General features: G+C 46.6%; 11 protein-coding genes across 11 annotated transcripts; 6 read left to right on the forward strand and 5 right to left on the reverse strand.

Moving 5' to 3' along the window:
• Nucleotides 1–3392: 3392 nt before the first annotated feature.
• PIN3 (protein that induces appearance of [PIN+] prion when overproduced) lies at nt 3393–3878 on the forward strand (the record flags this gene model as incomplete). The annotated part of the gene is made up of 3 exons (XM_049253275.1): nt 3393–3492; nt 3547–3762; nt 3823–3878. 3 exons carry the CDS (start codon nt 3393–3395, stop codon nt 3876–3878), a joined length of 372 nt encoding a protein of 123 aa, XP_049107621.1.
• A 1818-nt stretch (nt 3879–5696) lies between these two features.
• LOZ57_004231 (uncharacterized protein) lies at nt 5697–6385 on the reverse strand (the record flags this gene model as incomplete). The annotated part of the gene is made up of 3 exons (XM_049253276.1): nt 5697–5764; nt 5819–5900; nt 5969–6385. The coding sequence occupies 3 exons, from the start codon at nt 6383–6385 to the stop codon at nt 5697–5699; spliced, it is 567 nt and encodes a 188-aa protein (XP_049107622.1).
• Nucleotides 6386–9319: 2934 nt separating this feature from the next.
• On the forward strand, nt 9320–10279 carry LOZ57_004232 (uncharacterized protein; the record flags this gene model as incomplete). Its single annotated transcript, XM_049253277.1, has 3 exons — nt 9320–9542; nt 9628–9977; nt 10058–10279. 3 exons carry the CDS (start codon nt 9320–9322, stop codon nt 10277–10279), a joined length of 795 nt encoding a protein of 264 aa, XP_049107623.1.
• A 440-nt stretch (nt 10280–10719) lies between these two features.
• Nucleotides 10720–11919, reverse strand: SUI3 (translation initiation factor eIF-2 beta subunit; the record flags this gene model as incomplete). Its single annotated transcript, XM_049253278.1, has 4 exons — nt 10720–10886; nt 10949–11580; nt 11640–11776; nt 11908–11919. 4 exons carry the CDS (start codon nt 11917–11919, stop codon nt 10720–10722), a joined length of 948 nt encoding a protein of 315 aa, XP_049107624.1.
• Nucleotides 11920–12358: 439 nt separating this feature from the next.
• Nucleotides 12359–12834, forward strand: LOZ57_004234 (uncharacterized protein; the record flags this gene model as incomplete). Its single annotated transcript, XM_049253279.1, has 2 exons — nt 12359–12647; nt 12731–12834. The coding sequence occupies 2 exons, from the start codon at nt 12359–12361 to the stop codon at nt 12832–12834; spliced, it is 393 nt and encodes a 130-aa protein (XP_049107625.1).
• Nucleotides 12835–14987: 2153 nt separating this feature from the next.
• On the reverse strand, nt 14988–15612 carry LOZ57_004235 (uncharacterized protein; the record flags this gene model as incomplete). The annotated part of the gene is made up of 2 exons (XM_049253280.1): nt 14988–15216; nt 15275–15612. 2 exons carry the CDS (start codon nt 15610–15612, stop codon nt 14988–14990), a joined length of 567 nt encoding a protein of 188 aa, XP_049107626.1.
• Nucleotides 15613–19379: 3767 nt separating this feature from the next.
• On the forward strand, nt 19380–20309 carry RPN12 (regulatory particle non-ATPase; the record flags this gene model as incomplete). The annotated part of the gene is made up of 2 exons (XM_049253281.1): nt 19380–19952; nt 20019–20309. 2 exons carry the CDS (start codon nt 19380–19382, stop codon nt 20307–20309), a joined length of 864 nt encoding a protein of 287 aa, XP_049107627.1.
• Nucleotides 20310–20516: 207 nt separating this feature from the next.
• Nucleotides 20517–21801, reverse strand: LOZ57_004237 (uncharacterized protein; the record flags this gene model as incomplete). The annotated part of the gene is made up of 2 exons (XM_049253282.1): nt 20517–21531; nt 21593–21801. The coding sequence occupies 2 exons, from the start codon at nt 21799–21801 to the stop codon at nt 20517–20519; spliced, it is 1224 nt and encodes a 407-aa protein (XP_049107628.1).
• A 345-nt stretch (nt 21802–22146) lies between these two features.
• LOZ57_004238 (uncharacterized protein) lies at nt 22147–23142 on the forward strand (the record flags this gene model as incomplete). The annotated part of the gene is made up of 2 exons (XM_049253283.1): nt 22147–22198; nt 22259–23142. 2 exons carry the CDS (start codon nt 22147–22149, stop codon nt 23140–23142), a joined length of 936 nt encoding a protein of 311 aa, XP_049107629.1.
• A 482-nt stretch (nt 23143–23624) lies between these two features.
• Nucleotides 23625–24458, reverse strand: LOZ57_004239 (uncharacterized protein; the record flags this gene model as incomplete). Its single annotated transcript, XM_049253284.1, has 1 exon — nt 23625–24458. The coding sequence occupies one exon, from the start codon at nt 24456–24458 to the stop codon at nt 23625–23627; it is 834 nt and encodes a 277-aa protein (XP_049107630.1).
• An 893-nt stretch (nt 24459–25351) lies between these two features.
• On the forward strand, nt 25352–26089 carry LOZ57_004240 (uncharacterized protein; the record flags this gene model as incomplete). The annotated part of the gene is made up of 1 exon (XM_049253285.1): nt 25352–26089. One exon carries the CDS (start codon nt 25352–25354, stop codon nt 26087–26089), a length of 738 nt encoding a protein of 245 aa, XP_049107631.1.
• Between the last annotated feature and the right edge of the window lie 29 nt (nt 26090–26118).

Raw genomic sequence — 26118 nt, forward strand, 5'->3', positions numbered from 1 at the left:
TTTTGTGAAAACCGGCTCAGACGCTGTGCTGGTCAGGCTCTGGCAGAATTACCAGAATGGGTTAGTTCAAAACACTAAATTCGCGCTAAAGAACCTTAGCAGCACGCGTCTGAGGGGATGAGGTAAGTAGTATCGTTGCCTCATACCCTCAGACCTTCCACTTCGGATGAGTCAGAAATGGGCTAGGCCCAATGTAGCGTAGCGTAATTATAAGCTTTGGAGCTAGACCCTTACGGGTAATTTCTGCCACAGCACGCGTCTGAGATGATGAGGTAAGTAGTATCGGCGATGCTTTTCGCTCGCCTGCACTCCTGCTTGCAGGCCTCCAAGAACCCCCCCTGCCCGATCAGCATTGCGGAATTTTACAGGATTTGTTTGTCTAAAAAGCCAGTTAACAGATTTCTCCTACCTAAGACCTGAGGTTGCATACTTACCCTAGTGAAGTTATGTAAGTACATACCCATAGATAATGCCCTACAGGACACAGAGTACATACTGGGTAGTTCAACTAGCTGCAGCTAAGCGGAGAATTTCAGCGATTCACACCACACATCTATGGAGTTATATAGAAGAGATCTTACCCTGTAACTTTATGTTCCCCGATCATACAAATGTTTCCAGGAAATGATCAGCAGGTAGATGCGGAGAATAAGTGTTCATCCTCTTCATTTTTCGACTGCACAATTTTTACACAGGAGTGTTTTGACACTCAGCCCTTCTGCAGCGATGATGAAGTGAGAGGTGTAGAGGCACTGGAGCGAAGCATGTTGCATTGGCCACAGCTTGTGGAGGTCTCTTGGCTGAGGAGTATCATAAAGAGGATCTAACTACCTAATTCAACTGAGCTCCAACTACAGAGTAGTTTACTAACTATCCTCCGTACTCCGGAGGTCTACTCCATACTCCGGAGGTCTAGTTACTCCGTACTGATTGTTTAACACTGGTGGTTTCTAGGGCTCGGCCCAAGGAAATCAACGTTTTGCCGATCACTTTATATTATCGAGAAGCTATTCCATATTTCCATTAGATTTAGCACGTCTATACGGAGTATATGGGGGCAATTGTTTCATTATACCTCTGGTCGGTCAAGCTTGGCCTACAACCACTTGGCAGACTTAACTATTTGACACTTCATCTGCAGCTTTCCTGACTCCTGGGATTGAAGCAGTCAAAGCATGGTAAGGTGAATTTGTATCAGAAGATTTTTAAGAACCTTTTCATTTAACTGGAGCTTCTCTTTCTACTCGAGAAACTCTATTTCAGATAGAGTGTAATAATTTGTATACTTCTACCCCATACCTATTAGGAGTGAACGGGGCAATGTAAAGTGCACCAAAATAGCGAAGATGATAAAGCTATATATGGCCTACAACTGACCTAAATCAATAGAGGTGCTGCTCTTAAAAAATCCGACTAGGGTGCAAGTGTGACTAAATATATCTAGAATGAAATTCTAAAAATGCCAAAGATATATATCCCCTTTTGCTCTTGGATACTACGAAAAGCTTCAAAATTTGCTATTTCCTCACCATGGAGCGGCTATTTCTGTTGACAACTTGGCCAGAAAATTAACGACTACTTGTATGCCCCCCATAAAATAATTGTTATAGACATTAGAGAGCTTGCACAAGGAGAAATCGTTACCCAAGCCGTGAGAATGGGCAGAAGCAGTACAACGGCCGCTTTGGTCCAATAATAAGGAGAATCGATGCAGCGATTTCCTCTGGATGGAGTCCCAAAGGTGTTCTCCAGTCCGCAAGACTTAGAATACGTACTACCATTTAGATATGTATGTGTATACAAACGCTTCGACCTTCTTGAGAAGTATCTAGTCATTTGTGAACGGTCCCTCAGTCAAGGCAATCAAGAACACATGTATGTATATACACTGTCTGCAATATAAACATTAGCTAAGTCTTGAACTTATCTTTCTTTATCGAGCCGTTGATCTTGAAAAGATAATATCAGGCGCAGGCATTCGAACCATGACGGATATTTACGAGGCTCTTAATTTGTATCATGATCATAACCTTGGGGATGCATTCCCAGATGGAAGGCACTGCTGGTTCCGCTCGCTTACGGAGTAGTTAACTACTTAAGTATCTCTCGTTGGTTGTGTAGTTAGTTGGAAACTTTCTAGGTCTTAGCAACAATTGTCTTCGAAAACTGCATGAAGTAGTTAATGAACTACGGTAGTTAACTGGTTGATTCTGAACAAATCATCAGCGACACTTTGTCGGCTAGATGACGAAAAATCAGGAAAAGAGATCGCCGAGGGTTTTCCAGAGCCGCTGGATCACTGACGGTTCGGCGGCGGCTGTGTGATGCGAGCGAAGGAAAGTGGCGGCTTCACCGTAAAAGTGTGTGGACGAAAGCGTAGAAAGGTTGGATCCCGATGTTTGGCTGACGTGCTGCCGGCAAGACTGGAACGCATTATCGAATAGTTAGCTAGTTGGTTATTGTCGCTTGGTAGAAACGGAACCAGACAGCCAAAGGCCGCAGTCTCGGGTGGCCGAAAATCCGTTTGCAAAGACACAACATCGCTGGAGAACCCCACATCGCGAACAAGCCCTGGAGTGGCGTCGAGTCGCTAGCTAAATAGCTGTAGTTGGTTAGTTAGTTCTGCCCGCCGACATCCGGCGCTCCATCGCTGGGGCGGAGCCGTGTGGCCAGAGTTTCGAGGCCTTCGCCGTGGTTGTGGTCATATTATTCTCCAGCCTGCCTAACTAACTAACTACGAGAGCAAAAGGTTTGCATCGGCGGTTCCACGTGAGCCGAGCCCTGAAGGTTTGCCGTCATCAACACAATCCAACTCTCAGCAACTCCAGCGTTGGATTCACGCACTGACTACATATCCAGACTTATCCATTTGTTGCCTTTCTTCATCGTCCCACCCCATCTCTCTAGTCGCACATCCTGTCGCCCAACGACGTTTCGACCCCCGGTCTCCGCGAAAAGTATCACCCCGTCATACACCCATCCCTCAGCCGGCACGGGCATCCTCTCGTGCTTTCGCCATCATGACCCCAAGCGATGCCTCTACCGCCATGACCAATAGGTCCTTACGCACAATCAAAACAGTACGCTACGCCTAACCACTCAACTTCGTTGCCTGTTTCGGTCTGCTCATGCTAATCCTCCCTAAACTTGCATAGGAACTGGAGTTCCTCTGCGACTCATCCGTCATTACACCTGGCCAACTATCATCTATTCTCTCTCAGCTTCCAAATCAAACGCAGCTACACGCACCCGTATCGAATTCACCGGCAGACACCAGCCTTGTGACACCCATATCTACCTTGAACTCGAACGAGAAGAATGGCCACGACCAAACCTCATATGGGGTTTTAGCGCCTCCTCCCTCCTACGCGTCTAGCCCGCCACTTTTGTGTATGGCATCCGCACTCTATGCCTATACTCCCACAGATGCCGGTGATTTAGCTTTGCAGGCCAACGATAGAATTCAAGTTCTCGAGCACATGAACAACGACTGTAGGTTTTGCCCTGCTATCACTATTTTTTTCGTGTACTGACCTGTTGGTGTAGGGTGGCGTGGAAGGAATGAGCGGACAAACCTCGAGGGAATTTTCCCAAGAACATACGTCACTATTATCGATGAGAAGCCGGCAGTTCTCTCACCACAGCCAACAAACTATGGAAACATGCCACTCGAAGTTGCTGGTTCAAGTAGCCAAGGGGGAAAAAAGACGAGCAAATTCGAAGAGAATGGCAAGAAGTTCGGCAAGAAAATGGGGAATGCTGGTATGTTCAGTTATATATATGTATCCGTCCATCAAGTACACTAATGTCTTGTCCGATCAGCTATTTTCGGTGCCGGTGCTACGATTGGCTCAAATATCGTCAACGGGATCTTCTAGTTACCCATCGCCCTCATATCACGATACTTATCTGGCTTTTTTTCACCCCATTTGGTTTAATGGGGCAACAATTCTGTTTACCATCACCTATGTCAGGAGAACGGCGTCTACGGAGTACACGGCATTTGGAACACCTCTTTCGGTTGACTCTGAAACAGCGGAATGGAGACCAATTCCGTCAGTAAGGGATATGAATTGAGATGCGATGCCATCTCCAGTTTGCTTTTTTCAAGCATACCGGTTGATGCCCCACCCCGGGCCTGCTTTGCTTTCTCAAACAATGTCTTCGAACCATCACGCGCGAGACCCTACCGATTCATTTAACTTTAGTGGTAACCAACTCATCCACATGGATAATTTGAACTGGCCTAGTAGTCTTTTACTGCCAGCATTTGCGGCTTACCTTGCGCTCCACAAAAACTCTTGCTAGACGTAATTTTCGTTCCCCTACACTTTCACGCCTCAGCTGGGCTAGTTAAAGAGTATTTTATTTACTGTGTTGTTGTTGAGTCCGCTTGCAGCCCCAGGGGCACTTGTTATGATACGCTCATTATTTACTTGTATCTTTTTTCTATGTTTTCCCATTGGGTTTCCTTCCGTGTCTAATTAATTCTCTGAGTGAGACTCTTGAATGTCTATACACACCCTCTTTTTCTCCCTCCCTTTTCCCCTTCCCCCACCTTTTTTCTTTTTCTTTTGTGCTTTTGTGGTCCTCCATTTCCTCAACAGGTCTTAGATGTATGTACTACTGTTTATCTTTGCTGTATGGATTTATTTTTACTCATACTAGGTAATATTTCTGCTGTGATTCTGTACACTGGCAACAATTACCACTGAGCCATCTGGGAATGGATTCAGAGTCTCTGGCCCAATTCTGCATTTCAATATGCAAATAATATTTTCTATCTTATACGCCTGAGAGTACAGGGGTATTTACTTAAATCGCAGAACCCTAACTTACTCTAGACTCTGTCTCCTCCAAGGCCACTATTAGCACAAAACCATAAAAAACAAAAGTGCTGTATGCAAGGGCTTCAAATGTTGTCAGAGGTGCTGTTATAAGTCAGACGCCCAAGCACACTTCCCTGGGCCACAAAATAACTTCTATCGGCTCTGAAATATTGATGTATAGGATTTCTCGGCTAGTAAAACGTAACGGTGCTAGGTAATTTCAGTTATGAATAATTAGCCAGGACATTAAATGAATCGGGCACGGAACGATCGCTTGTTGAGGCACAGCACCAGGCCGCTTTTACTCAGTATGTTCACTCAGCGGGCTAGGAGTGTAAGATCCAAGCATAGAAGATGGAGGTGAGTGCATTGAGATACCCTGTCAGTATCTCCTTTTGAGCACATGAGACATAATTTGTTAATTAGAATACATAACGTGTAAAACCTAGCCTAAGCAGAGACTATGATGGGTATACTCCGTACTGCCCGGGAATATTCAGGGATATACGGAGTACTTGTCCATACATGTGCACATGTAAGAACGGTTGTATATTTTGCCCTATTGATATTTGTAAATCTCGAAGTGAAGATCTGGATGGGTTAAACGTTAGTTGTATACATTGTTTTGGCTGTTATGTGTATTACTAAAAAGCATAAAAGTAGTGCTTTGGTCTAGGCCTGTTGATAGGGAAATTTTGGAAGGCACCATGGACCGAGTTTCACAAGAGTTGTATTGGGTTTTTTACATACATATATCTCTGCTATCATAAGGCACTTCATAAAGGAATTTCGTAAGTTTGGTGTCTTCATACGGATTGAATGTACAAGTTTCAATAATTTAGACAATGCCGCTGACATCTATAGGTATCATTTTGTGAGTAGACGCGTTGAAACCGAGTCCAGTTTGTTCGCAGTCTCATGGATCGTTCGTAAATCTAAACGTAGGATTGAGCTGTGGCTCCATCGAATAGGCAATAAAAGCTACTTACTGGGTACTGGAGAGGGTTCCTCTGGAAGAAGAGGTGTATCTTGGTCTAGCTTTTGGTGAAGCGATAGGCGCAGTGGGCTCTCCTAGACTCTGCAATGAGTATCCGCTAGCTTGTAATTTGACTGACAAGACCAATAAAGAGATAGTTTACCATTAAAGAGGATACGCTTTGTTTGAGCTGTTCTCCCTCGACTTTTATCAATTGTAGCTTGGCCTCGAAGCGCTGGTACTTTTTGTCCAACCAAAAGTATGGAAAGCGAAGTCCTTGGAGAGTGGGCAGTTTAGCAGTCGCTCGCGATTGTCGAAATCCGATCGAGTATAGCCAGTGACCAAGCCAAACGCAAAGGTCTAGCACTCTTTGGGCTTGTAGTCCGATATCTGGAAATTCGAGTGCACGACGGACATACGGCTCGATAGACACCATATAGCTTGCCCAATCAACAATTGCAAACCCGAAATCTGACCTAGCAATTTTGCGGTCACCGACAGCGCTGTAAATCGCGGCAATTGCGGCTGGAAGAGATGAGAAAGATTGTATTGCAGCATCAATGGCAGATGAGACAGCCATTATTTAAACTATTGTGAAATTGATTATTTGGTAGAGAAATATATTTTCTCAATGCGACTGGTTTTTGTGATCTGGGGCTTTATTTATGAAGCCTTCATTCCCTCGGCCTGCTGGGTGCTAGAGGAGAGTAACTGGTTTCATGTAGACAACCCAATGGACTGCACTGAAGGTTACTCAACCACCTGTAGAGGTCATGCTCTTAAGAAACAGCCAACAAATATAAGTAAATTATAGAAATGTACTTAAAAAGAGAAGGTCAGTTCAGCACGGGAAGCTCCTTAAAAAATGATAGTTAGCCATCTCGTTACACCCGAGAGCCTTCCTCGAGCCGCGCACCTTCGCAAAGGAGACCTCAGCACTAACAAAAGGGCATGGGATGTGACATACTGACACAGCGGGCGATTTTCAGGCTTATTTACTTAGGGGCGCAAATCTTTCTGGCATAGATTGTGGTCGCTCAAGCCCCGTCGACTGTTTCCACCACCCCACTTTGACACATATTATGTTAGCATATTGTACTTTTACGAAGAAAGAAGGGTAGCCAAATGGAGCTGGCGTCTACTAACCTCCAACTTGTTGTGTGGTGCTCATGCTCAACTTCCTCCACGTGAGCTCTCAAGCTTCACATGCCCTGACCAGCCACATGACTGTGATGAAATCCATACTAGTTGTAGACTTGTAGTTTGCTTAGCCCATTCACTATTAATAAATATCAGCAATCATGGTTATATTTCCTGGGAGTCATTATTGGTTGCTGACCTGGCTGCTAGGGAGTAAATTTCAGAGAGTTCGGCCTGCAGCATGATGATGATGATGTGCATGTACGACATACTGGGTAAGCAGTAGTCTTGATTGCATGATTCCACTTTTGAAACTGCCTCTACAGCAAGGATACCTGTTGTTTCTCCGTAAAGCTAGATAGCTAATATCGATTTGTTCCAATACTAAGTCATCTTAAAGATGGCATTATAACCCACGCATATCAGGAGAGAAACCCGCCCAGCCATCAGTAAAAGAACAATATCATATATCAAATGAAACTTTCAATATTGCAAAGGTAATTCTGAAATATCCAGGGTATCATACTTCCTAATATCGAAATATAGGTCATACAACATGTTTTCTTAGACAAAATAGGGGCATATAGTTATGGGGTAAGATGCACTGATGGGTTCTTCCTTTATGGCTATCCATCATACAAGGTGTGAATTGTGCCACCATATACTGCATATAACTTGGTGTGTATAGATGCCCACTAGCACATGCATGAGTTTGAGGCTAGTCAATTGTTGCAATGAACTTGATATCAAGGCCACAGTGTTTCCATATTGAAGAATGGAAAATCCATAATGTTCAATGCAGTGTCGTAAAAAAAAGGCCAGACACCATAGTAGGCTGGAATGAAAAATGCCAGTGTTTATATGCCAATGTCGAGCCACACCAGTCAAAAAGGTGTTTTGTACTGCGTACGGAGTACAGAGAGCTCAAAAGGCATATTGATTTTGGACGCAATATTAAAATAATTCCGTGATAGTTTGATATACCCTTCATAGCCACCCGCCAGAGGCCTATTTTGGAAGGCTAGAAGCTCGTCTAGCAAAAAGTCACGATGAAGGTAGGCAAGGGATACACAAGTCTGCCAATATCCCTCGAGACATGTGGGCGCATTACGAACCGCTTCGGAATTGCTAGAAGTGGTAACCAATCTCCACAGCTCAAGCAAACAGAGCCAGATATTAGCACGTCTGGGTGCGAAAAGCGCTCGGTGTTTCAAAACAAACATGAGTGCAGCTGGAGAAAGCCAGGTCTGTTGTCAGCAGTTAAGTGTTTCAGGTCCGATTTTAAAGCACCACGCCAAGCAGCGCGACCAAGTTAACTTGCAAGTCGCTCCTCATTGGACGGGAGCCTCCAATGGCACAATCTTCCACCCGGTTGAAGTTGTTTTTCCTGGCGAATCAATTCCCGCAATATCTTCGCTGGGCCTGCAAAGTGATCCCTGTTCTGAAGATAATTCGGTGCACCCCAGCGTCGACGGAAGGATTCGTTTTAGGCGCCGGCCTGGAGGTCAGTGGGGATGACGCAAATCATCTCTCAGTCTGGCCAAATCAGGTCTGCTGATACACAGACAAATAGGCATGGCATTAATCCCATTAATCCGTACCTTGAGCTGTTGCCAGTTATTTCTGAATGAACAAAACAAAATATCTTTCTTAGGTTCGGCATTTCTCCAACCAGAAGCCCGCCCGGAGCCGTTCAAGGCCGTGGCAGACAGCTGTTTATGTACTACCAGAATGCGAGGTGCGTGTGGGCGCTTAGAAGCCGAAATCGCGGAGCCAATCGTGAGGCGGTCCAACGCAGCCCATGCAAGCAGCGTCGGCCGATGACAGGGGCAAGCAGGGACGGGATCAGTTGCCCACTTAAGTCTCGCCCCTCTCCCTGCCTGTCTCCTCGGTTCTTATGTAGGCGCTGTAACTGGTTACTACATTGCTGTTGGCATCCCATTCCCATTCTTCGTGCCCTTACGTATGATACCAAAGCGTTAATTGTTGTTCGTCGTTCATCAGCGCACAGTCCATTATCATGTCATTCCAGCAAGGCCAACAACCCTCGTCGCAAGGGAGCTATTTTCCTCGTAAGTCCGCATGTTCAAGGAAATGCCCGTAAACTAATGCCAGTCGTTAGCACCGCCGAATCAAGGTATAAGAACCACGCTTCTATAGCAGAACTCGCACGATTGCCTCCTCGTCTGAGCACGCCTAACTCGTGGTTATTCATCCCATAGCCTACCCTCCTCCTCCCCAGCAGACATTCCCCCCTCCTCCCCCACAGAATTATAACTATCCACCTCCGCCGGGCGCTCAAGAGGCTACCAAATTTTCCCCGCCTCCGACTGGCGGTCATGTCTCTCCACCTCCACCTCCGCTTGCACCTGCAATGTCTCCCCCGCCGGTAGCCCAACCCACGCCGCCGCCGTCACAAACAATGGAGCAAATACCCGGCGGTGCGCCGCCCGTAGGGGTATTTGTAGGCACCCAGTCCACATTGAGTGATGACGTTGGCACATTCAACGGAGGTAGCTATCGCATTAGCCATCGTGATTCCAATTCAATCGTGACTATTCAACTTGCAATGGGATGTCCGCTGTCTGCAAAGCCCGGTATGTCCGAATCGGGCTGTGCCACGTGATATATAAAGGTTTGCCCAATCCAGTACTTGGAGGCTGACCCCGACCATGTCTGTAGGAGCGATGATTGCTATGTCTCCAACTATCAGCCTAAGAGGCTCAGTGAAGTTCTCCATGAAGAAAATGCTGGCTGGTAGTGAAATGTCAGTCTCTTTATACACCGGCCCGGGGGAGCTACTTCTGGCGCCTTCTTCCTTGGGCGATATTACCCTTCTCCGCCTAACCGGCCAGGAAAAGTGGTATGTTGGCAAGGATGGCTTTCTGGCTTGCACCCAGGGTATCTTAAAAGACTACAAACGCCAGGGTTTAGGCAAAGCGTTTTTTTCCGGAGAGGGATGGTTCGTTTATACTATATCAGGCACTGGTCTTCTATTTGTGCATAGCTTTGGCGCAATCATCAAAAAGGATGTAAGTCGAAACAACCATCCTTTTCTTGTGCTTTAGAAGAGCGGGCAATGCTAACGATCTTGATTTTCATTATCGACCAGCTTGTCAACGGCGAGAAATATATTGTGGATAACGGCCATCTTGTTGCTTGGAATTGTGACTACATAATGGAACGTGTAGCTTCTGGTGGTATTATATCCGCTGTGAGTTCTGGAGAAGGCCTAGTATGTAAATTCACTGGACCTGGAACTATTTATCTCCAAACAAGAAACGCACGAGCCTTCGCCAACTGGGTTGCGAGTAGTGCAGGCGTAGGAGCATAGAGCTTACCCGATACAGAATCTCTTTTCTTTCATTCCTGGACATGTTGGGTTTATTTTATGATTCTATTTCTCACGCGTAATGTATATATATATTTCGGACTAATTCGGAGGATATTCTTCTCAAATATATATCTAAATTCATGAAATGTATATCTTGAATTTAGAGTAAGCAATGACACCAAAAGCAATTCCGGTTCAATTTCCAGACTACCATACAGTAAGAGGTATCATCAATCTTCTGTTTAGGCCGTTTCAAGCCACCATGCATTGAGGTAAGAAAAGATAAAATATGAGAACCCACAAGAATTGCGAACTAGGAGGAAAGGTACATGGTATGCTGAACGCAAATATAATGGGGGAAAATGGAAAATTGCATAGGGAAATTGGAACATTACTTTTAATAAAATAGAAAGTAAAGGAAGTAGGTCCAAAGTGTGTGTTTACGGCTGTCTCTTCCGTCTTCCGACCTGGCCACGGAAACCAGTCTTAATGGCCGTAACACTACGACGACTACCACACGAGTTGCAAGTAACGAAATACAGGCGATTCTCTCCCTTGTTAAGCTCTGTGTCTGGGCTGCGACAGGTCTTGCAAGTGACGTATTCAACTACGAGAGGAAGGGTTAGTAAATAAGAAATATATAGACAACCATAGTAATGCAGCACGTACCAATATATCGTCTCAAGACGTTCTCAATCTGTTTCTGTTGGAAACGACCCTTGATAACTAATCGTCGGCTACCATCGACGGAGCCGCTGGTACCCAATTCAGCAAATAAGAACTGCATGACGTGATCCTCTGATCTCTTCATACGCTTGCAGATATCTGCGATATTCGCGAAAATGGTCCTTCGGTTACCTTCACGCAGGCACTGTGGTGGAGGAATCTTGTATGACTTGGACCCACTAGCCAACAGATCTGGATGGTGGCTGTGGATAAGGCTGAAAAAACGAGTGACGAGAAAAGTGTAAGGAATAGGCTGCGTGGCAGCGTGAGCCCAAATACCAGTTCCGGCTTCCAGATCCTTAGCAATCTGTTCAGGAGATGGCTTTTCCTCGGGGACGGCCTCTTCTTCAGCGGCAAGGCCAGCTTCAGCGAGTTTGGCATCGAAATCTCCGGCTTCAGCAGCCTTCTTTTTCGAGCTACTTTTCTTCTTCTTTTTCATGGTGGATGGATCAAACGCGGCGTCAGCAGCCCCATCTTCGGCATCGGCTGCGGCTTCAGTATCCTTCTTTTTCGAAGACTTCTTCTTTTTAGATAAGCCCTTGAAAAGATCCGTCACTTCATCGACTTCTTTATCGCTGGTCACTGTTGGAGAAAATAAATTAGCAGCTATTAAGCTGAGTTGTTAACAAGATACTTGCCGGCTGAATGTTTCTCAGCGGTGGACTTCGTGCCATGGTTCGCCTCTGAGATAGCCCCGTTCGCATCCATGATAGTGGTACCTTCACTGAACGCGACCGATTTTCTGTGCTTCCTCTCGGGAAGCTGAACTTCCTATATCATAAATATACAAAGTCAGAATTAGTTAAGAGAAAGATTCTCCCCGGCTGACTGATGGTCGTTGATCGAAAACTAGTGTGGCGACTGTCGTGGGGGAGAAAATGGAACATCGAAAAATGACGTACCGTGTCCGCCATGCTGGGCAGGGGGAATTATCACTTGGTAGGTGGTCTTGAAAGAGTAGAAACCTTCTAGGTAGTTGTTGACTGGGATGCCTGTTTGTAATACGTATGAGGGAAAATGAGGGCCTGATTCTCGTGAGTCGAATCTTTTTGTGACGATATACCTGCTGTTACCAAAACCCTATGACTAATCTCCGAGGAAGCGATCCCGTGATCTATAGTCACGGGATTGAATCGAATTGCCGGGGTTGGCCGCCATGACAACACCGTCAACCGTCGAGCCCATTTTGGGGATGCGCTGGAACTAGATTCATGAGCGGGCTTTCAAAATTATATTTACATATGCCTGGAAACTCATCAATGTTGTCTGACTATTCTAGACGCCAAAGCTCCCTTCTCGCCCTCGCTACCCTCTAAAGCGCTCACTAGCAGCTCCACCTCTTCTGCAACAACCATGTCTGTGTCTGGGTCGCCCTCCGAATCGGGCTATTTGTTTGCCTCACAACATCTTACTTCTGCTATCGACGACGGTGATGACGATATTGACTCTCTTCCTTCCTCATCCGCGTCAGATTCCTCGCTCGAAGACCACATATCAATGTACGATATTGATGATGATGACGACGACGAGTCCGATGCCGAGGCTGAATGGCAGGAGAGCATGCGACAGCTGGAGCTCCTCCTTACAATGGTGGTGATTCCCTTTGCGGGGAAATTTTTAGGGCGAAAATGCGCCTACTGGGGTACGAATTTCCGTCAACTCTAGTTGATTGTCTGGATTCGGTACCTGTAGATGTTCGGTTACTAATAGCTCTCCTGTATTTAGGCTGGGCGAAATTTATGGAGTGGAAGCATCCGTTTGAGGGTTCAATAGGATATGGGGTGGAATTTCCTAGAGCCATACCCGCCATCACTTCTGCTACCTTGTAGCATTGACAATCCGTGATTGACGTATGTGCACCTTGGATATACATCGTTAGATTATTTTGTCTAACATAGAAGCTAGATAGAATTTTTGATAGCGTTATCAAAACTGCATATGCACATATACGACTTTTTGATCTAGAACTCGATCGTTGATATGAATCGCTTGCAATTCGCAAAAGGGGCCAAGGGCACGAGGCGGACGTGTTGCGCTAGAAAAGAAAAAGAAAAGAAGAAAGAAACAAGGAAACACATGGTACTGTTCGATGGTATGTGCGGATTCGTCACAAATTCGAAGGTAGTCGTTTCTCGGACCTAGGCCTACCAACTCCAAGCCTCGTAAAATGTGGGGGAGCGCGGGGAAGGGCTAATTCCTGAATATGGTCGAGAATCAGTACCTTGGGGTAGCGGGTGAAGCCATAGCGGCCTGGTCTACGCTTTAACCAGCGCCCGTGGGTCCCTGGGCCACGGGGTAGCTACATCCAACATATTAGCGGGTTGCGCGGCATTATTGTGCATGGGAGTTGGCTCGCGTCATCTTGGTTATTTGGTGGTCGGGGTTTTTCGAGCCGCGATTTGCAATAATAGTATGTGCATACGTCCGTTTTGGCGAGAGATCTACGGCGTACGGCACGCTTGCATGCATATTTGGATGGAGGTGATGCTTCACAGCCAGGGTACAAAAAAACTTATTCCTGGCATGGGCTGCCGTTAATACCCTGTTCCCCGTTGCACGTGGTTGAGCAGCCGTCGCTTATAGAACCTAAGCGTCAAATCTGCCTTACAATGTTGCCTCTTATACAATTATTATTAATACTGGCTCCAAGACAAAGTCGTGCAGGGAGGGCGTGCGCAAGCTTGAGTAATAATGGCGGTCTTGACTTTGCTTGAGTCCCCCGCTTGTTCGTATTTGTCCCTTATTATCTGGGTCCGTGCTAGGATGGCGGTTGGAACGGCTGATGGCCGAGCTTGTTGGCCTAGCCAATTGGCCGGCAGTTTTGGCACTGTGGTCTGCGTAGCTCATGTCGGCTGGAGTGCTGCGTGAAAACGGCCCAGAGGGAGATTTCACATGTTCGAAGCATGCCACCAGAAGCATAGCCGAAACTTCTACCGCACCTTATTGTCACCAGACTTTTTCTCTCGCACTCCCGGTTTTTTGTTCAAGACACCTCTTCCAGGCACTTGGGTGGGTTTGGCAAGGATGATCGTCATGGCCAAAGGGCCTGCGCGGGATTGAACTACACAACAGAGCCAGTGCGGTCAAACCATGGCTGCAAGCCGAGCGGTGCCGGGAGTGGGCCAGCTCAACAGACGATTCCATGATCAAGGCTCCTTTTGTGACGACCGCCAGCCGCGGGGCCATATCGATTCGTCATTTGCCTTCGCAGGAGTGGAGTGACCCGTGGAGAACCCCAGGAAAACTTCGTGCTGCACGTCGTAAACGAACCACCTAACTAACTACTAGTCAGAAGGAATGAGCTTAACTAGTTTCCCCAGCTTCGCCAGAGCTGGAGCGGCACAACGAGACTTATTCATTACTGAGCTAACACGCTGACGACAGCCATTGCAAAACAAATAATAATACATAGCTGACAAGTCGATGCGGGACACTGGGAAAACCCTTGCAACACCCGCCTTGTCAGGGGTTACCCGCGCCTGAACCGCGTAGTTAGCTAACTAACTATGCGGTCGCGGCTCGCTGTGAATCCTTCCGGGGTGTGGTTGCATCTTCGTCCGCTCACTAAGGGGGCGCCACCCCCGCCGCCCGTGTGACCTGCCCTGGCACGGAATGAAATTTAAGCTTAACTCTTTCTAGGTGACGCCTGATAGAGTTTAAGGCACTAGTTACTCCATACTGGATGGCATACTCCGTATACCATGAATTGAAAGACGCCATCCCCACATCTCGGCTCGCAAGACGGCTGGTAGGGTAAGGGATTTCGCACAGTGGGAATGAGCACATAAATTGAAAATAAAAATAAAAATAAAGGCACAAATTCATAACACCCCACAGAACTTCATAATATTATAACTGGATGCGTAACTATATGTACGGAGTAGGTATATATGTACAGTGTGAAATGGCATAGCAGAGCGTATTTCACAATTAGAAAGAGAAAAGTAAACCGCGCTTATGTACCAAGTAAATGGCCAAAAGTCTAGAAGTCGGCCGGAAGCAATCCTGCCTTCTTGTCCTCCTCCACGGCGAGTTTGTATTCCTCCATGGCTTTGAGGTATTCCTGGTACTCTTCAGCATCACCACCATCAATGTCTCTGGTATCAAGGGATCTGCCAATGCCACCAAACATGCGGACACCCAAATAATAGAGGTTGGCAGCAGCACGGCAGGTCCTCTTGGCATTGTAGTTTTCGCAGAGGCCACGCATACTGAAAGGTAGATATTAGGATATTTTGCTACTGGAACTTACGGCTTAGCGTAACTTACTCGGCCTTGAACAAAACATCAATTCTCTTTCTGTTGGAGGGAGTGAATCGGCGCTGTTTCTTATAGTTTCGGTAGCCGAAATCGTGTCGGTAACATGCGTTCACGAAGTTGAAGCCTGCGGGGGCATTGGGAACGTAGGAACATCCATCTGAGCTCCAGTCGAGATGGGCAGGGTTCTTAGATTGTCGAGCCTTGAGGAACACGGGGAGAGAATCGCTGAAGAGGAGCCGATCGGTGACAGCATTGTCATTTCGAACCTCGAGGGTCTCGGCAGGCAGGGCAGTCGGCGCTGCGATGGTCAGAGCAGCAAAGCTCACGATAGTAGCTAAGAACTTCATGGTGGCTATGGAGGAGGAATTGAAATGATAAAAGACTGGAGAATTGGAAGGAAGCTGTGCCTGCGATGGGAGAGATATTCAAGAAAGGCGAGAATCAGGCGCAGCCTTTATATGTTTTTGAGCTCCCATTGCGACATGGAACCATGTGAACCACAAGCCGATGATAGCTGGGCTGTGCGGTACGATGGAGACCCCAAGGATATCAACACGACACATGGGCCTAGTTCAAGAGGCCAATATTCACGCTAACTCATGACTCTGCAGCTTTATTGCGGTGATTGGGTTTCTTCCGTGTCGGATTTCCGAGTGGGACCGGTATTATTGGGTAGTGTCGTCGGGCCAAGAGAACGCGGTGACAAGATCGGCAAGTTTGGATTTCAAAACAGCCACAGAAGGGTGAGCTTATTAGAAGCCCTGGAAGGCTTCTGTCCCCCTGATCTCCAGTTGTGCTCTCTGTTAAGTATACATATGGTCTTACCTGTTGCCTGGCGTGGTGTCTTGTCCTGTGTTTTAGCCCATTTTCTGCACAAGCCGAAGCGGGTTCTTGACTAGGTCTGCATGAACTTCCTGCGCTTCATATCGTTGTTCTAGAGTAGTTGGCGCGCTAGCACTGATGCCGTGTTTCTTCGAGAGACCAGACTGATGCCAAAAGACGTGGCCCACGCATGTATGCCTCAGTTGCGGGTGCGTAAGCTGCGGGGCATTCTCCATCTGCTCCATATGGAGTAGAAGAATTTGTATTTTTCTTTTAGAAATATTAATAAGTTCAAAAAGATGTGATCACTTTGGCCGCCCCATAATTTGTCAAGCCTTAGCCAGCTGTATGAACACTTGGTTGGCAGGAGCATTTTCAGATCTGGTGAAGTGATCAACGGATTGGCCCTTGGCTACTGGGTAGTAAATTGGCTGAAAAAGAATAATAGAGAAATATGTATGATACTGGCCTGGCACGCAGCTGCCATTCCGTTTGTTTGGCCGTCCGCCACAGCTGCCCAAGTCGGGGAGCGCGAGGGTGGCATCTGGGACACCTGCGTGCAGGGAGGGTATCATCAGCACCGCCCAGGCCTTCGACGACCGACACCAGCCACGTGAATTTAGCGCGGCTTGGCTGGCAACACACAACCTGGGGGGGCGGGCGGGGGAGAAGATTCGCTCGTGTTGTCTTTGCCAACCTGGCCATTCGCTAGTGTGGCGGGTGGGAGTAGGAACTGCCATCACAGTGGAGGGCTCCGACGTGGTACCTACGCGTCATGCGCGGACTACACCGAAAAATGCAGAGAAAGCCCCTGGGTATGTTTTTCCGTCCATACTCATACTGTGAAAGGAGTGATAGCTATACATTTCCCGAGTGGAGGATTGTATGCAGGGAATACGTAAGCGTAATCACGGCGATACGGCTCAGGGTTTGGACCAAGTTTGTCGATTTTATGGCGAAGGGAACTGACATTATCCCTGATGCGCCACCTCGGTCTCCTGTGGCCGCGACTCTCTGCACCAAGTTCATCTTAGCCGCGTTGAATAACGGGTATGTTTCCAAATTCGAGTATATACGTGGGGCTGTGACAAGCTGCCTCAGCCCTGAGATCGGGATTGTCCCGAGGCTATGTGAACGTTCGGTCTGGCGCTGAATGATATCCCCAAGGTCTGCCCAGACTGGTAACCGAAGAGAATGTCGGAAGGGGCCGATAACCTGGACATGATGACAGTAACAGCCACACAGAACACAAGAGGGTTCAATGGAGAGCTGGTGGGAATTAACTGACCCGAGGTGTATGATACCGGGCGTTTGACACTTTGGCAACTCTACATTGGTTCACATCCAGCCCCTTCTGCTATGGAATTTTGTGTCTTAATACTAATCCTGCCCCGTACTGCGTTTCAGTGTGTAGTTTTCAATAATGAGCATGGAGCAAGGGTGTTAGAGAACCCTCATTGACCTAGTATACTTTTTCCCGGCATGCTAAATATAGGGCTAAATATCTAGGTTATTAGTAAGAGCAATGAGGGTTAAACTGGGAGAATTGACCCAACACTTTTAGATCTTCAATTGTCAAGTAATTATCATTTTTGAAAACATGGGGTATTACTATGGCGCGATAGCAAAACAAATACATAACGTTCGCGGATATTTAGTGGTAGCGCTCTGTGAGGATAGGTCGGAAATAATCAAACGAGTATAACTACTCCGTACACCAATGCTAACATCTGCATTATTCAATGCGCCGAGGTTCGAGCATAGGTTCACTACTGAATCTGGATCAAGCCTTCGTACCTTTCTTTTTTTGCGCTGAGATGAAAAGTGTAACGACCGCCTAGGGTGCTTGTCAAGAGGCTGGGCTCCACATTTGTAACTGGCGGCCTCTGAAACACCACAATATGGGTTTTAGGTGGCGCAGAAGGATGCAAAGTTTCAGTAAATGAGTTGAACGCTGTCAATTTTGAGACCAGCCCTTGAGGATACGGTATAGTCGAAATCGACCGGAAGACGTGACTACGACTGAGGGGCTGGATTTCGAGTGGCATTGGGGGCGAGAGGTGGGATCGGGCTGGGCAGGAAAATTTTGCCATTTTGAAGTCAAGAAGTCGTCGAGAACGTGTTACGGGTGAGATGGTGAGCTGCCAGTCCCAGACCGTCTTGCACCAAATACTCCGTAGGGAGTAAGTGTCAGTCGACTAGCCATTCAGCTAAAAAGTTGAACACCTTATTAGGTGTAGGCTGTCAGTGCTATTGTCTTTGTCCCACCGTAAGACATTTCGCGACACCAGACCCGTTCTGGCGCGCCTATTTTGAACGCCATCAACTCATTCACTATTCGTTCTTCTCTTTCAATCGCGTTTCATTTTGCCAGACAGCCTTCTGGTTCTGATCACCGCCGTCAGTTTGGCTTATTTAGTCCGTGGACGCCTTGGACCTAGAATCATTTGCCCACGTTTTCTTGTTTGCTGCCGCGTACGGAGTAGCCGCGGTCAAGTCGTTCCCATCCTTCGTCGGTTTGAAGTCTGTATTTGAGAATTTCTGCTAGCCATCACTGTACTCCGTACTACCAGCAGCAGCAGTTAAAAGTTCCTCAATAAGTTTCGGGATCCCAATCACAACACGCCTGCCACACTTGTGTCCAGCGGGATGTTCTGATTACTGGCGATTACTGTACTGCTCTAGCACAGTGAAACAGTATTTCCGTTACGTAGCTAGGGTAGTGTAATACGGCTTTGGTCGCAGATGGCTAGAATACTATGACTGCGTTGCCATGTATGGTTGAGCTTCATTCATAAAATATCGGATTTGTTTTGAAATAGCAATTCATCAGCATTTATCAGACTTTTTGAGTTTCACAAGTAACTAACTAACTAGTCAACTGACTACCTAGAAAATGCAGAGGGTGGCCGATAAGGCTCTTGGAAATTACATTGTAGCAAATATTTGTAGTCGGATTCTGATGAAGTTGTACCGAGTAGTCAACTGTGGAGTTAGGAACGAAATATTTGTAGTACTCCGTAGAGCTTGTCTGAACAGGTACGGAGTACGTACTCTGTAGTTACATAGTTCGCCCATTTAAAGCGGCATCAAATAAGCTCTGATTGGTCTCATCCCCGGAAATAGTATTAATCCATCACTTGCTGACTTCACGCTTGGTGAAGCTCAGACAGTTTGATCTGGCAGAAAGCAGTCAACCAACGTTTAAGCGCCTCTTGAGATTTATTTCACTTATCAACATCCCGTTTCTAAAGCCATATACCCTACAACGTACTACTAGTCTTTATATATCATGGCCCCCAACGAACTGAACGCCCTAGTAAAGGAGCTTCGGGGTAGTCTTGAAAAACAGCAGCTTGATCAAGCACTGACGTTACTCAGCCGCTCGAAGCGCGCTTTGCTTCAATTGAACGCACTCATACCAACATCTTTGACACCTCCTCAGCTTTTCTCTCTTGCCCGTGAAGTATTGGAGCTTGGCGCCATCACATCGATACGACGAGGAGACGCGCCTTCTTTCACCAGATACTACCAACAACTCCAGCCATTTTATGATTTCGAACGACATATAATTGCTACAAAAGGAAATGCGTCCCAGGTGGATCTACAAAAAAGCCAGCGCAGCAAAATCACGGGCCTTTATCTCCTTTTGTTACTGAGCATGGGCAACAATACCGATTTTCACACTGTACTAGAAGGCTTGGTGGAAGAGGCTTCCATCCAGGGACGTAATGTTGAAGACGACCCATATATTAAGTACTCGGTAGAGCTGGAGAGGAGTCTTATGGAAGGAAGCTACGATAAGGTGTGGAGGGAGACAAAGCTAGAAAATGTGCCATCGCCAGACTTCGGTTTATTTTCTGACGTATGTTTCCACATCTGTACACCATATTATAAAAACATCAGGCTAACACGCTCATTATTAATTTAGATCTTAATCGGCACTATCAGAAGCGAAATCGCTGATTGTTCAGAAAAAGCTTACCCGTCATTGCCCATTTCTAATACCAAAAACCTTCTTTTCTTTAATTCCGAAGGCGCTGTCATAGAATTTGCCAAAGAGCGTGGCTGGCACCTGAGAGATGGCCGAGTATACTTTCCAACACAAGATGAGCAGTCCGAGCATGCTGCACCTCAAACAGAGAAGGAGATTGTTCTTACAGGAGGAGGGGTCATTGAAAACGCAATTCGCTATGCTAGACAGTTAGAAACAATTGTATAATCTTTCTCCTTAGATAGGCTAATGCCCATGCGACTCCGCAGTGAGTGATACAATAATCTCGAATTGTTGGCCTTACCTTCTCTCTAAGTCTAGACACCACTGCCCTGATGTTACGAATATAGATAGCACTTAACTTTACTCCCAATATTCTCAAATAACAGACGATGGATTTAGTTGATACACATTATAGACAACTTGTTGTGAATATCACAAGTTTGCTTCCCATACGCAAACCCTTTTATCATAGAAGCTGCTTGTCACGAAGAGCGCGGAGTTATGTCTGGCATTATTCGCATCGTCGTCGTCCCTTGCACCAGTGTAAGCATCGGAAGCATAGTTCATGCTCTGATGTTCTTTAAATTCGACAAGAATATTGATTTCCCAATGCTCCCTAGTATGAGTTATACGGAGGATTCGAGTGCCGCCATGCATACAACTGGCTAAAATTGTATAACTGTGTCCTTGGATTTGGCTTGAGATATTGGGTAATTCTTCCTCTTTTATCAGCTTCAACCGCCAGACTCCTCCTCCAAGGTTCTTACTTGCAAGGACCTCGCCTCTAGTTTTGAAGTGGTAAACTCGGATATGCTCGTCATAGCTGCCTGTTAGGACTATTGTGCCAGCGCCTTCATGAAAAAGTGGAAGAATACAAGTCACTCCTGCATCATGAAACCGACCACGGTCGTCGACTTGCCAGGAGCAGGGGAGTATATCTTCAGCTCCCGTCATCGTGTCTAAGGAAGCTGCACGAATGTGTTGCATATCGTCTCCTGCAAAAAGAAGTGCTGATTGGCCTTCTTCTATTTTGAAATGGAAGGCCACGTACCAAATTTCAACCGGGTAACCGGTTAATTGCATCTCACAGACAGAATCTTGGTCTAGCTTGTTTGCGCCGTCTTTCGAGAAAAAGACAGATACTCGGCCATCTGAAAATGAAACTGCAAAACCGTCTTTAATCTGGTTTGGGTAATCTCTACCATTTAAGGAAACGTTGTGGGGAATCCATGCAAGAAACAGGGCAAGCTGGTCCGAATTTTCATGGACTTGAATTGAGCGCACAAACTGTATTACAGCAGTTGAGGGTGCCGGGTCATTCGTTGCCTCGATCCGATATAACGAGACAACTGATGTGCTCAAGGCAACTGCAAATAAACTAGGGTCGTGTGGTGAAAATTGAAAATCGAAGACAGCGAAGTCCAAAGGCAGCCGCTGTATAAGTGAGCTATATTACTCTTAACTCAGTCCGGGTTCACTTCAGTAAATAGCTGCGAGTTTTCACGCACAGCTGATATAAACACGGGTCAAATCTAAAGAGTTGAAGGCTTCCGGTGCGTACTGAGTTGGGAGCCGAATTGCCACTGGCTACTTCTGTGAGAAGATACGTGGAGACGAGGAGGTGATTGGGAGCAGTCGGGCAGAATTTAAGACAACTGGGTGGCTGGTCCAGAAACAAAGTAGAACACGCCTTTGGAGTCTGAACAGCAGTGTCCATGTTGCTCAAGTATCACCTAGATAACAATCCTATATAGGCTCACGGTTTCTAGATTCTTTCAGATACAACAGGCCTCCCTGACAGCATACATAGTTAGCATGTTAAATGTGATCGATTACATGAATGATATCCAGTGGAAATGATATCCTACTTGCAAATGGAGAGATGGGAGCTCCAGGTTGTTCAGCAATCAGCAAGAGTGATGATTACCCCCGATTCACTTCATTTGCTCTTTTCCGGTGTTGGCTCTAAGAGCGCCACGGTGATTTTTAATTCCCCGGATTAATAAACATCCGTCAACGGTTGTTGTAGCAGTTGATTCTGGTATGGAAGAAACTCCACGACATGCCGCAAGTGGAGTTTGACAGTTTTTTGTCGGACGAATCTAGTTTCTATGGTAATCTTAAATTAGTCGGTTTAATGTTGGTCTTGTTTGTACTCACCTCATTATCTTTAGGCGACGAAGAGGAAATAGCGGACCTAGAGGACCGTGCTACGACGTTTGACCCTCTGCATTACTGGCGAACCTTGCATGCGACATATCCAGCTGTTGTTGCGGCCTCTCTACAGTTAGCTGATGGAAATGGGAAAGATTCACACCTTACTCATCGGCCCGAAATTCTCGGAACTAAGTTGGAACTTAGGCATGCTCACGATGGCCGTGAAGAATGTCGGCAGCCCACAGAATCTGTTACGGCCTTCCTGCAGCGACTTCCACCAAGCACCGCTAAAATAGGACCATGGCTATTTATCGGGAACCGAGCATTTCATGCGCCTGTTCCACAGCGAATACACGCTTTTCAAGAAAGAGGCCTGGAACTCCTAGGGGAATTCGAAGAACAACTCCTTGAAATCCAACCAAAAGACGCAAGCAAATCGAGTGCCGGGAAAGCCGCTCTTACGAGGAAAATCAACATTAAACGGCGCAAAGTCGAAGACAGCATATTACAGGCAGCACGTGATAACAATATCACCACAGGGAAATGGATGCTTTTCCGTTCCGTGGATAAGGTTGATGATGCTTGGAAAGCTGTAGCCAGCGCTACAGCACAAGGACTACTAGGAATTGAAGCCAAAGTATCTACTGATCCGGAAGGATCTTCGCCTCAGTCGAGACTAATATGCATTTACACGAAAGATTTTCGTGAAAAGGAAGATATAAGGCGCGTTTTATTAAAATTAGTTGACCTGGGTTTGGTGAGTACAGGAAGAGGTCCTGCTACGAAACCAATTTATTATAAATGTGATGCGTACACGCACCTGGATATCATGGGTGGCAATAAATGGGGTATAAAACCTGGCATGTATTCGAGCACGGATGCTCTAGCGGAGAAATGGTGACCATAATATTTATGCGAGGGAAGGGTGAGTGATCCTGTCTACGCTGAAAGGTTGATATTGGAGGTTTTGGCGTTTCTCTGCTTGAGAGCCCCGCGGCCGCCGGTGGAATTGAAGAGCACCTTCGTAGAGTATGCAAACCGCCACTTTTGTTCCGCTAAGCCATGACTTTCTGGCTCAGTATCATATATCCGTGTCGGTCTTAGATAAAAAGGAATCGAGAAAATCCATCGACTCTAGAGTTAAACCCCATTTTATATTCTCATCGAGGTGTCGCGTTCTTTTTAGTAACCCGAACCCGCTTGCTTTCCTTCCTGCTATTCCCATATGGAACGTGAAAGAATGGAGACATTCCAACAATTACGGCGATGAAACAACCCACTAGGCAGGGAGAGTATTGTAGGCAATCCCGGTGTAATTCGGTATCGTCGGCGAGAGGGCGGAAAGTGATTTCTATATTCCAAATTGTAGAATAGTATGCAAGACTATCCCTCACCATCCATAATAGCTTCGCACTCTTCCTTTAGTTCTTTGACACCTTTCACACCATCCCATTTTCTCAGCAAGTCTTTCACTTCGTCCCAGTCTTGTTTTGCATCTTCATTTTTATCTTGTTCTAGTAAGAACCTAAGGCGTCTCGGTGTGTCCAAAGCCCATCGTACAGTTTGTTTTTCCAGGTTGCTGCCGTTCTTTTCTTCTCGATTTCTTGTATAACCCTCTAGAGCTTCTTGTTCTCTGATGAGAGCACCGGCTGTTTCAGTAACAAATCCTACCGCCGGACCAAGTGTCTTGGTCATCATCATTGGTGAACCTTCATCTTCTAAGCTCTTTCTCATTTTGCCAATTGTTTCAACAGCTGCTATCAATTTTGAGTAATTATCGTATACCAAAGCTTTGCGTTCCCCATCAAGCGTTCGGATATCACTGACAAGTGAATTTTCTGCTCGCAGAATCGTCGATAGTGAGGAGGTAGACAGAAGTTGTGAGACGTAGGCGGATGGTTCGAAATCGGCGCTGTCGAGTTCGCCAGTTGTAATCGGGGTCGTCTGTGGGGAGTGCGGATTATCCTGAAAACGAGGGGTGACTAGTCCCCTCGATTGACTGGAGGCTGAAGAATCAATACGGTTGGGCTTAAGATTATAATAATCCCGTAACGCAGCTCTGTTGCGACGCTGAGCCAGAGAGGGAGATGTAGCGCGATCCCTGGGAGTTGAAGTGGTGCTGACGGCTAGGCTATCGATTGACGGCCTCCGGGAGCCGTTTGGGGTTGAAGTACGCGCAGAGGCTATAGAGGGCCTGGGAGAAGATAAGGTCGACATGTTTTCTATGATATATTCAGTCTTTGTACTCGTACTCCAAATGTTGGGAGGCTTTGGAAATAGACTCTTACCTCTTAATCCCGTCAAAAAGTAACATCACGGGAAGATACATAAGCGCTTAGCGCGTTTATGTAATTGTAGTTATCACCGACCCGCGTTACGAAGTTATAACTTGCCAAGCCCTGATAACCCGGTTATCACGGCGGCTCCCCTAACAAACCCATTCAGTATAACTCGGTTATCAGCCAGCTTGGCGGCATGAGTTAGAGTTCGTGTTATATGGGGCCCCCGTACGGTGATTGGCAGGCTGTAGAATTACTATGCCAAAACAGTACACGCGCAGGCAGGCTGGTAGCTTAGTAATTAGAGAGCTTAGTAATTACACAGCTGATTACACAGCGCGCAGGCTGGTTACTAAGCTCCGGCGCGCGTAATGCCAAGACCAGCTGCCTACACAGCGCGCAGGCTGGTTACTAAGCTCCAGCGCGCGTAATGCCAAGACCAGCTGCCTACACAGCGCGCAGGCTGATTACTAAGCTCCAGCGCGCGTAATGCCAAGACTTTTGAAATGCCCTAGACTATATTGGGCTTAGTATGATAACTTGCCCCGCTAAAGTTAGACGGCACCTTGGCATAACTTACATAGTAACGCAGGTTATAACACACACTAATTTACCCCCGTATAACCACTAGTTATGTTATACTCCTCCGTACCTAACTTAAAATGTGTGCTCGCTAGCGCGTTTGGTCAACCACATCTCCAAATCAAAACACGTTATTGTGTGCTCTGTACGGAGTACTCCATACATAGTAAACATAGCCCGGAAATAGACCACCAGGTGGTGACCTTCAACCATTAAACCGGGATATTGCGTGTCTAGCAGCAATATATCATGTCATCTGATCAGGTTACCCATATTCTAAACTATCTTTCTAACACCAAATCTTTACCAGTATCAAGGACTTGGATCTCCAACTTCATCTCTTCCCAGAGATCGACTTCTGTCCCATTGCCAGCACTTACTCAAACGGCACTGTTTCGGTTACTTGCCTCCGACTTCACCATTTCCCTAGCTCCAACAATTACCCACCTTCTTCCCCCTCGTATTTCGGACCCAGGCGTAAAGGAGATAAAAATATCAGGCCCTGTCCCTCTACAAGTGCTGGACATTGAGGACATTGGAAACAGCTTGTGGAGCCAAATTGAAGCCATAGAACAGGTAGAAAGAGGAGAAACTACAAGGGGAAAAGAAATTATTCGCACTGTTACAAGGGATGAAGGTGGAGACGTGACTGTAGGAACTAATGATGCAAACTCGAGCTCGGTGTCGCAGCAAGAGGCAGGCAATGCTACAAGCTCTGCAGGCCCGCATCGACTTATTCTTGAAGATGCGAGTGGGGAAAAAGTAACCTCGTTTGAACTGAAGCCAATTGCGGGCATTGCTATCGGGAAATTGCATATCGGCGCAAAATTACTAGTCAAAAATGCAACTGTTGCACGGGGAATGTTACTTCTCGAACCACAGTGTGTCACTGTACTGGGCGGTAAGGTTGAAGTTGCAGATGCAGCATGGAAGGCGGAGAGAAAGGATAAAATGCTTGCTAGAGTGCAGCAACTTCAGCCACAATAGGTATGAATGTTATGGTAATCCAAGGCACC

The sequence above is a fragment of the Ophidiomyces ophidiicola genome (genome assembly GCF_022830035.1).
Source record: "Ophidiomyces ophidiicola strain CBS 122913 chromosome Unknown scaffold_17, whole genome shotgun sequence".
NCBI classification, from domain to species: Eukaryota; Fungi; Ascomycota; class Eurotiomycetes; order Onygenales; family Onygenaceae; genus Ophidiomyces; species Ophidiomyces ophidiicola.